This window comes from Otolemur garnettii, unplaced genomic scaffold, assembly GCF_000181295.1.
Source record: "Otolemur garnettii isolate 467f Iridium unplaced genomic scaffold, OtoGar3 scaffold00367, whole genome shotgun sequence".
In the NCBI taxonomy this organism is placed as follows: domain Eukaryota; kingdom Metazoa; phylum Chordata; class Mammalia; order Primates; family Galagidae; genus Otolemur; species Otolemur garnettii.
In genome coordinates this window covers 116,277-127,561 of record NW_003852762.1, presented here as the reverse complement: position 1 = coordinate 127,561, position 11,285 = coordinate 116,277, and the positions used below count along the sequence as shown (strand labels likewise).

Here is an 11,285-nt window from a genome sequence, read left to right as displayed (position 1 = left end):
TATTAGGTATATATCCAGAAGACCAAAAATCACACTACAACAAAGATATTTGTACCAGAATGTTTATTGCAGCCCAATTCATAATTGATAGGTCATGGAAGAAGCCCAAGTGCCCCTCAACCCAGGAATGGATCAATTAATTGTGATATATGTACACTATGGAATATTATGTAGCCTTAAAGAAAGATGGAGACTTTACCTCCTTCATGTTTACATGGATGGAGCTGGAAAATATTGTTTTTAGCAAAGCATGTCAATAATGGAAGAAAAAGTTTCCAATGTACTCAGCCCTATTATGAAACTAATTTAGCCCAAGAATATGGAGAAAGGGGAGAGGGGAGGATGAGTGTAGGGAGGGTGGTTGGTGGGACCACATCTATGGTTCATCTTATGAGGGTACATGTGAATCTTTCTAAGGGTAGAATATAAATGTCTTAACACAATAACTAATGTCTAACTAAGAAAATGACACAAAGGCTATTTAAACAAGTTTGATGAAAATATTTCAGATTGTATATAGAACCAGTACACTGTTCCCCATGACTGCATTAATGTACACAGCTATGATTTAATTTTTAAAAAATGCACTAAAAAAAAAAAAAGATTAGCCCATTATCACAAAATCCCAAAACTAGAGATGTTGGCGTGGATGTGGAGAAAAGGGACACTTCTACACTCCTGGTGGGAATGCAAACTAATATGTTCCTTTTGGAAAGATGTTTGGAGATCACTTAGAGAACTAAAAATAGACCTGCCATTTGATCATACAGTTCCTCTACTAGGTATATATCCAGAAGACCAAAAATCACATTATAACAAAGATATTTGTACCAGAATGTTTATTGCAGCCCAATTTATAATTGCTAAGACATGGAATAAGCCCAAGTGCCTGTAAACCCACAAATGGATCAATAAATTGTGGTATATGTACACCATGGAATATTATGCAGCCTTAAAGAAAGATGGAGACTTTACCTCTTTCATGTTTACATGGATAGAGCTGGAACATATTCTTCTTAGCAAAGTATCTCAAGAATGGAAGAGAAAACATCCAATGTACTCAGTCCTACTATGAAACTAATTTATAGCTTTCATATTAATGTACTCAATTATACCCAATCATACCCCAAGAATATGGGGAAAGGGGAAAGTTAGGGGATGGGAGGGGGGAGGATGGGTGGAGGTAGGGTAATTGGTGGGACCACACCTAAGGTGTATCTTACAAGGGTACACGTGAAACTTATTAAATGTAGAATATAAATGTCTTAACAGAATAACTAAGAAAATGCCATGAAGGCTATGTTAACCAGTTTGATGAATATATTTCAAATTGTATATAAAAATAGCACATTGTACCCCATGAGTGCATTAATGTACAGATATTATTTAATAAAAGAAAAAAAAAGAAATCTGAAACTATAAAACTTCTATTAAGGAATACTATGCAGCCTTTAAAAAGATGGGGCCTTTACCTCTTTTATGTTTACATGGATGGAGCTGGAACATATTCTTCTTAGTAGTGTATCTCAAGAATGGAAGAAAAAGTATCCAATGTACTCAGTACTTTTATGAAACCAATTTATATTTACTCACACCTTCTTATGAAAGATCATAACTATAGCCCAGAATGAAGGAGAGAAATGGGGGAGCGGGTGGTTGATAGAGGGTGGGTAAACAGTGGGACCACACCTATAGAGCATATTGCAAGGGTACAAGTCAATTCTATCAAGTATAGAACATAAATGTATTAACACAATAATCAAGTAAATGAGGTGAAAGCTGTATTAATTAGTTTGATGTGAGCACTCCAAATTGTATAAAAATCAACACATTGTACCCCACAAATGCATAAATGTATTCATGATCTATGTGTATATGACTTAATAAAAGGAAAAAAAACTACTATTAAAACACACAGAGGAGCTTTCTGCGAGCTAGCCAGAGCAGCAGCGGTAGTGGCACCATGAGCAGGGTCACCCCTTTCATAGGTAGCAAGATCAGCCTCATCTCCAAGGCCGAGATCTGCTACGAGGACATCCTCTACACCATCGACAGGGAGAAACCCACCGTAGCCTTCGCCAAAGTTCCATCCTTTGGTACCGAGGACAGACCAACAGATATTCCAATACCACCTGGAGATGAAGTCTTTGAATACATTATATTCCGTGGGAGTGACATTAAAGACCTCACTGTTTGTGAGCCACCAAAACCACAATGTTCTTTGCCTCAGGACCCTGCTATCGCTCAGTCTTCCCTAGGCTCATCTGCTTCTTCATTCCAATCAGTGGGTTCTTACGGACCTTTTGACAGGATGCCAACATACAGCCAATTCAGTCCAAGTTCATTAGTTGGGCAGTAGTTTGATGCTATTGGTGTTGCTGGAAGCTCCTTGACTTCCTTTGGAACAGAAACATCGAACACTGGCACCTTATCTCAAAGCAGCGCAGTGGGCTCCGCTTTCACATAGGATACAAGATCTCTAAAAACACAGTTATCGCAAGCTGAAGTCAAGACCAGAAAATGAGCAACCCAGAAATGATAGCAAGAGACAAGTAGCTCCAGGTGCTCCTTCAGCTCCAAGAAGAGGGCGTGGGGTGTCATTGAGGTGGCAGGGGAAGATCTGGTATTCAGAGAGCTGGTCCAATGAAGTTTGAGAAAGACTTTCACTTTGAAAGTGCAAACGCACAATTTAACGAGGAGGAGATTGACAGAAAGTTTCATAATAAATTAAGAGAAGATAAACTTGAGAAACAAGACAAGCCTATAAATGGTGAAGATAAAGGAGACTCAGAAGTTGGTACCCAGAACAGTGAAGGAAATGCTGAAGAAGAAGATCCACTGGGACCTAATTGCTATTATGACAAAACTAAGTCCTTCTTTGATAATATTTCCTGTGATGATAATAGAAAATGAAGACCAACATGGGCTGAAGAAAGGAGATTAAATGCAGAAACAGTTGGAATCCCACTTCATCCAAACCGTGGCCATGGCTGGTACAGAGGCAGAGGATGTCTCAGTTTCTGTGGTGGCATAGGGTGTGGTGTTGGCAGAGGTGGTACCTTCACCACCCCTCGAGGATTTCGTGGCAGATTCAGAGGAGGTCGTGGGGGCAAGGAGTTTGCAGGTTTTGAATATAGGAAAACCACAGCTTTTGGACCCTAAAAAGTCTGGGTTGATTGTACAGCTTTCTGAAAGAAAGACAACAGAGTTGCTGCATAGTCTACAACAGTCTTTGAAAATAGGTGAATTTCTAGTTCTTCGTGGTCCTGAAAATTGGTTTCAGTCTTTGTGAAGAATGAAGAAGTGAATTCGCTGTATATTTGTCACCAGCACTGGGGTTTTGTTTGTTTGTTTCCCTGTTTAATTTCAAAGATAAAATGCAGTTACTTTTGGGGGGAGGAAGGCTCATCTTAAAAAATGAGCATTAAATATATTTGGAATAGCAGAAGGTTAAGTAATTTCTTATATATAGTTAAACTAAAGCAGTACTTCAATGGGACTTATAAGTATTTTTTCATCACTGAAAGGACTTTTTTTATCACTAAATTGTATTTGGCAATGATTGTAAGTTGCCTGCAGATAGGACTGTGATACTGTTTTGAGCCACAGAAGGTTGTGTGTGTGTGCAAGAGTGTGAGTCTATCTCTATCTCTCTTTCTTTTGGGAAATCCTATAATTTGAGATAGCTTATTTTGTCACTTAATAAGGGTGCTGGATGATAGAGAATTTTTTCAGTCAACTATGTGTACACAGTAAATACTGTTTCTTTAACTTTTTTATATAGTTGTAAAATTACATTATATTCCATTGCCAAAGAAACATTAAGAACTTTGTATAGCTGTATAAAAAGCAACTGATTTTTTAAAGAATAAACATTTTAAAGTCAAACAAAAAAAAACACAGAGTAAAAACTACACAACACTGGTCTGGACAATGTTTTTAAATTTGACTTCAAAATAGTAAGCAACAAAAACAAAAATAGACAAATGGGATTACATCAAAATTTAAAATTTTTGCACAATAAAGTAAGTAATTAACAGAATGAACAGACAATCTATTGGCTGGAAGAACAAATTTTCAAGCCATAAATCTGATATGGGATTCATATCCAAAATTTATAAAGAAATCAAACAACTCTATAGAAACAAAGCAAATAATCTAATTAAGAAATGAGCCAAAAACCAGGAGCAGTGGCTCATGCCTATAATCCAAGCACTCTGGGAGGCCTGGCAGGAGGATTGCTTGAGTTCAGGAGTTTGAGACCAACCCAAGCAAGAGTGAGACCCCATGTCTACAAAATAGAAAAAGTAGTTAAGCACAGTGGTGCACACCTTTAGTCCCAGCTATTCGGGAGACTGAGGAAGGATAATTACTTAAGACCTGGAGTTTCCAGTTGCAGTCAGCTATGATGATGCCACTGCACGTGAGCCCAGATGACAGAACAAGATTGCAGCTCAAGAAAAAGAAAAAGGAAAGGAAAAGTAAAGAAAAAGAAGCAAAATAACTGAACAGGCATTTGTCAAAAGAATACATATGAACAGCTGATATATGAAAAAAACGCTCAGCATCACTAATCACTAGGAGGTACAAATTAAAATCACAATGAGATATCACATCACACCTGTCAGAATGCCTATTATCAAAAAGATGAAGATAACAAGTATTGGAGAAGTTGTGAAGATAAGGGAACCCTGTACACTATTGGTCAATGTGCAAATTAGTACAAACATTAATAAAAACTGTACAGAAGCACCTCAAAGAACTAAAAGAAGAACTACCATGTGCTCTACAATCCTATTTCTAGATATTCACCCCCCAAAATTGAAATTAATATGTCAAAGACATGTTTGCATGCCCATGTTCATTGCAGCACTATTCACAATAATAAAGATGTTTTAGATGGCTTGATTTTTAAAATGTGGTATTTATACACAATAGGGAACTATTCAGCCTTAAAAAAGTAAGAAATTCTGTCATCTCTGACAGCATAGATAGAACTGAAGAACATCATGCTAAGTGAAATAACCCAAAACAGAAAGATAAATACCCACATGTTCTCACTTACACATGAAATCTAAAACAATTAACCTCCTAGAAGCAGAAATTAGGACAGTGGTTATTGGGGGTGTGGGGGTGTGGGGGTTTGGCAGAAATAGAAAAAAGATAATTAATGGATACAAAGCCTTATTTACATAGAAGGAATAAGTTTGATTTTTTTGAGATCTTTTGCAGAGCATGGTGAATATAGCTAATAATATAGTTAATAATATAATTATAATAATTTCATAATACATTTCAACATCACTAAGTGTAAATCTCAAATGTTCCAATCCCAGTGTCAAATATTCGAGGTGATAGGTAGGTCAATTGTCTTTAAATTATCATACTACATTATGGCATTCAAAAATCATTGCACCACTTTGCACCCCACAAATTTATGCAAGTATAATTTTTCAATGTGTAATTTTTTTAATTATGAAAAAGAGGGGCACTTGAAAGGAGGGGAGGGAAAGTATATGGAAACTCTCCACATGTTTTGTCTGTAAAACTGAAATGGCCCTAAAAAATTAAGTTGATTGGGTGGCGCCTGTGGCTCAAAGGAGTAGGGCGCTAGCCCCATATACTGGAGGTGGAGGGTTCAAACCTAGCCCTGGCCAAAAACTGCAAAAAAAAAGAAAGGTCAATTAACTTAGATAATGAATTTAATATATCTTCAAAATATGGGGACAATGTGGAAAAAACATTACTTACATAAGCAAAAAATCAAAGACCTATAAATAAGTATCAAAATTATCTGTAAGACCTCTGTAGAAAACTGTAAATATTTTATGAGAGATTTAAAGAAAGACCTTAAAAAATGAAAAGGTAATTTCTTATTATCAGTGAAACCATAGCCACTGATCAAAATGTTTAACATTATAAATACACGTTGACTGACAGATTCATCATAAATATGTTAGTTCTTCCCAAATTGATTTACAAGTTTATTGTAACCTCTATAAAAAAGTCCAACAAGTTGTTTATGGGACTTGACAAAAGTGTAACAAAAGTATGAGGTGGCAAAACTGGCTGTCCATGTGGCAGAAAATAAAACCATACCTCTCTTTTACACTATATAAATTAGGTAGATGTACTGAAGATTTAATTATAAAAAGTAATGATATTAATCCTAAAAAAATATATAGCAGACTAAAACCTAGGGCTGTGAGAGACCTTCTTTGCAATACAGGCATCCAAAATTAAAAAAGAAATGATAAACAATTAATTGTAAAAGTTTTCCTGTAGCAAAGGAAAAAAGCTTATAGAAAAATTATAGATAAAAAAAGAAAAATTATAGATGTGTAAAAAATATTTGTCATACATATAAACAAAAGGTTAATAGCCAAAATCATCAAAAAAAAAAAAAAAACCCTTACAACTTGCAAGGAAAAAACTAAAAAAATAAACATTACAAGCAAATATTGAAACGACATGAAAAGTCAATCACAGAAGGACAGATCCAAATGATCAAGAAACACATGAGAAGACCCTCAAATCCACCAGACATCAGAATAAAAATATACATATATGTCAATGACATTATTCATATCCATCAGTCTGGCAAAAATAAAAAGAATAATCACATGTATTGCCATAAGAAACATGATGGAAAGATTAATCTCATATATACAAAAGGAAATATTAAAATATCAACTTTAAAATATATATTTATTGAAGGATATTTTCTGATTGTTAATAACTTTAATATGAATAATATTCTAAACATATAGCTATAATTTATCATTAAAACTGACATTTTTAAATACTTTAAAAAATTAATTAGGATAAAATATTGGTCACCAACTTTACCAAGACTTTGATCAAAATTCATAATAAAAATAAAAAACCTCACAAGATAAATCCATGTCTTTATAGTGGTTAAGGGTATTAACTCTAGAGTTGAGTCCTGAGATAGTTTACACTCTTAAAATTCTCTAACTCTTCATTTTTAAAAGGTTGATAAGCACAGAAATAAGTATTGATAGCTTTTTTATTGCCTGACAATCAGAGACAGAGAATAAGATCTAAATGAATCACATAATGAATAATTAACATATGGATAACCAGAAATGAATAACAATTTCCCTAAATTAAGCTACAATATTATCACAGATATTTCTTTTCTTTCTAGAAATACTGAAACATTATTCTTACATGAATAAATGTGCAATGTCATGAGGCCTTAGGGTGAGATAAGACTGTTTCCATTCTAAAAATCTATGCAATAACTCATCTGCCTCACCAGCTGTAGAAATCTTATTTTTTTCTGACCACAATTCCAATGATGACAGCACAACAGTAACTTTAAATTGAGTGAACATCTAAAAACAGAAGAGATAAATACATCCAAAATTAATTGTTATGTTATTTTACAATAACCTAGAAATTAATTTATTTTCACAATTCCATGCTCAGTTTATATGAATAACTTAATTATTCAGAAACATCATATCAAGTTAGTGCAAACTATAATTTCAAAATACTTACTGAAAAATACTTACTGAATTTACAAGGCCCAAAATTTCAATGACTTTATTTGCTACGATCATGCTATCAGAGCCCCAGTAATCATACTGAAAAACAGAATTAATTTATATTTAAATATAATTTGTTATGTAATATTTTTAAGATTTACTGTCCACATACTGTCAGAGTTTTGAGACTGTTTGGAGGTTCAATATATCAAATAAAATATTAATGAATAAAACATGAATATATTGATTCTTCCTATATTGCTAACAGGAATGTAAAAGGGCACAGCAACTCTGGAAAACAGTTTGGTAACTTCTTTCAAAACAAAGAATGGACTTACTATATAGTCCAGCAATTTCACTCATAGACATTTATCTCAAACAAATAAAAACTGATTCTCACACAAAAATCTACCCATTAATATCCTTTACAGCTTAACTCATAATGGCCAAAAACTGGAAACAACTCAATAATGAAATGATTAAACAATCTACAGTACATTCATACTATGTACCACTACTCTGCAATAAAAAAGAACTGACTGTTGATATGGGAATAGCTTGGCTAAACCTCAAAAAAATTATGCTGAGTCTGAAACAACCTCAGAAAAATACATACTGAATGATAACTTTAAGCAATATATGTGAAATCATAAAGAAGGAGACCAGCTTAGTAGTTGCTAAGGGTTAAGAAGAGGTGAATGGGTGTGGCTCTAAAGGATAGCATAAGACTGTGGTCTCCAACCCCAGGCCACAAAAAGTAGAATGCCTGATGATATGAGAGAGAGAGTTGAGGCAGTGATGCTAACACTGGGACTGTCTAGTTGCAGGAAAATAAGGGCAGGGCTCCCAGTGATTCTGCATTATGGCAAGAAGTATAATTATTGCATTATATATTACAATGTAAAAATAATAGATATAAAGTACACAATAAATATAATGTGTTTGACTCATTCCAAAACCATCTACAAAATAATTGTCTTCCATTAAACCAGTTCCTGGTGCCAAAAAGGTTGGGGACCGCTGGTATAACTGTGTCTTGTGGTGACAGAACTGCTGAGTGTCTTAATTGTGCTGGTGGTTAAACAAAGCCACTTATATGTTACTACTGCGTGAATCTACATACACACACACACACAAATGAGTGTGTGTTTACTATTAGTGTGTAGTGTGCATTGTACTATTAGTGTATATCGTTAGTATGTATTACTAATAAGCATGTATTTGTTGAAATCTGAATAAACTCTGGATTGCAACAATGTCAAAACTATATATATACTATATATATGTAATTATATATAGTATATATAAAGCTATATGTATATATAAACCATAGCGAGTTTCTCTCTCTCTGTATATATATACAGTATATACCAAGAGTGATTCTCTCTCTCTCTTTCTCTGTATATGTATAGATGCATATATACAGAGAGAGAGAAATAAACTCGCTATGGCATAGCATGCCTTGGATGTTACACTGGATCCTCAAATTATCTCAAACTAAATTCATATTCAAAATTAAACTAAACATATTCAAAACAAAACTCCTTATCTTCCCTCTAAAGTCAGTTCCTCCTTACATTTTCATTACTTTAGTGAATGGCATCATCTATTACATTCCACATTTATTATACTACATGCTTCTAGAGAGCAGAAATTTTTCTCTTTTGTTTATTGGTATCTAAATGATGCTCAGTAAATGTTTTAAGTAAATCAAATCAATTTACACATCCTTCTAATTCAACTTCTTCAGTAACTTCTAAAGTTGCCCCTTTATTTTTATTCCTAATATCACTAATTGATAAGTTTCCACCTTAGTTACTAGAATAGTCTTTCAAATGGTTCCTCCTCATCCAGTTTTCCCACTAGCAATTCAGCCCCTCACAGGAGTGGCCAACCTGCAGTCCATGAGCTGCATGCTGGTTTTGTGAGAACTTTTTTAGTTTATCAGTGTTACCAAGATATCACAAAAAGTATGGATGAACCTTATCTTTGCTAATCAGGTTTCTTTAATGTTTGTTTACTTAAAATGTGACCCAAGACACCTCTTCTTATTCCAATGTGCTGCTGAGAAAAAAAAAGGTTGGCTACCCAACACTACTATTACCAAAATTATTACTCAAAGATGAAAACATAAATATATTACTCCTCTGATTAAAATATTTCAACGAATCTCTATAACCTTTAGGGTAAAAATCCAAATGTATTATCAGTTCTATAATTCATCTATATTCATATCTCTCTTTTAACCCTATATATTAATGAGGCTAATCTTTTAGTTTCCTGATGGGAACTTTTCTCTCATACTTATGCTCTTGCAAACAAAGATTTTACACAAAATTTTCCTGGTCTCCACCCTCCACCCATTTTTCATTTCTTATATTCATTATGTGACTTACTCTATTAGTACTGTCTTCTTATTTTCTGTATTTCTGAAGCTTTAACATCTTGAGGCCTTGCTATTCCTGGAAAACCCAACCCTCTCAGAACCAGCCAATCCCTAGAAATAGTAAATGACTTACCTTGGATTGTACCTTTCACATACAAACTAATCAATCCAGAGCCCACATTACCATGCTTTCATACTCAGAGTCACTACTTTCTTCCCCTAATCACCCCAGGGCCAGGTATCAGGCAACTAGGGATAGTCCTTTCCCCCAGGGCCCAATTAAATAAATCAAATTAGCAATCCTAACACTACTTACCCTACCTTATCGGTTACTTCTCACTGGAACAATAGCAACACTTGACCACAGGTTACCTTGAGTCCTCTACCTCCTGGCTGGCTCTGATGTTCCCCCTGTGGTCTAAGCATGATATGTAATGAATGCTCCCTGCATTTTTCATATGCTCCTTGCATTATGTGGCGTGCTCCCTACCATTGGAAACTGCAAGTAACACTCTGTCTTTTCTTTTCTTTTTTTCCTCAGTGTTTTATCTTTTTTTAAAATTAAATCATAGCTATGTACATTAACGCATTTATGGGGTACAATATGCTGGTTTAATATACAACTTGAATGTAAGTATTTCAACATTCTGTCTTTTCAATAACAATCATCTCCTGATCTGTTGGCATCAATATATCTGAATAATAATAAAACCTACATTTTAAAACATCTGCTTGCACTCTCTTTATTGTATACCAAGTTATAGTTGTATGTTTCCATGTCGGTCTCCATTATTAAACCGTTTTTATAGTACCATATGCTTTCTCAATCATAGTACTAAATTCACGTGAATGTACTATAAAACCAGTAAATAAAAAATCAATATTACTTTTATTCATAGGCACAACATATAGTAACAGATTCTATACCTGGTTTAATGTCTGTTTTATTAAAGAATATATAAATGCATATAAGAACATAGAGAAGAAATGTTTAATCAACATCACACGGTTTGCAAACCTGGCAATTTGGACAAGACGTTCTTAAAATAACTCTCAAGGTTGATAACATAACATAAAACAAAAAAATTTTCAAAAGGATTTTTGTAAAATCCCATCAACTCTGGCTTCCTAAAAAGCTCAACCTTAAGGGCAGCTCCTGTGGCTCAAGGAGTGGGGCACCGGCCCCATGTGCCGGAGGTAGTGGGTTCAAACCCAGCCCTGGCCAAAAACCACAAAAAAAAAAAATTAATGATCTTTTGAGGAACATGATCCATCAATTCCATTTCTGAGTATATTCCTAGAAGAATTTAAAGCAGAATCTCAATGAGGTATCTGTATACCCACGTTCACAGTAGCAGTATTCACAATAACTAAATGTAGAAGCA

At 34.3% G+C, this 11,285-nt stretch overlaps 1 protein-coding gene and 1 pseudogene across 1 annotated transcript in view; one reads left to right on the top strand and one right to left on the bottom strand.

Moving 5' to 3' along the window:
* The window catches only part of LOC100946492 (disintegrin and metalloproteinase domain-containing protein 32-like), a gene marked incomplete at its 3' end in the record, with an annotated part of 182,841 nt that overhangs the window by 93,704 nt on the left and 77,852 nt on the right, over positions 1-11,285 (bottom strand). Inside the window, exons 6-7 of the mRNA XM_012813948.1 lie at positions 7,542-7,613; positions 7,195-7,361 (exon numbers count right to left, since the gene is read on the bottom strand). Of these exons, the coding sequence (XP_012669402.1) occupies positions 7,195-7,361; positions 7,542-7,613 (239 nt within the window). The remainder of the gene's footprint in view (positions 1-7,194; positions 7,362-7,541; positions 7,614-11,285) is intronic.
* On the top strand, positions 1,964-3,195 carry LOC100946183 (annotated as a pseudogene).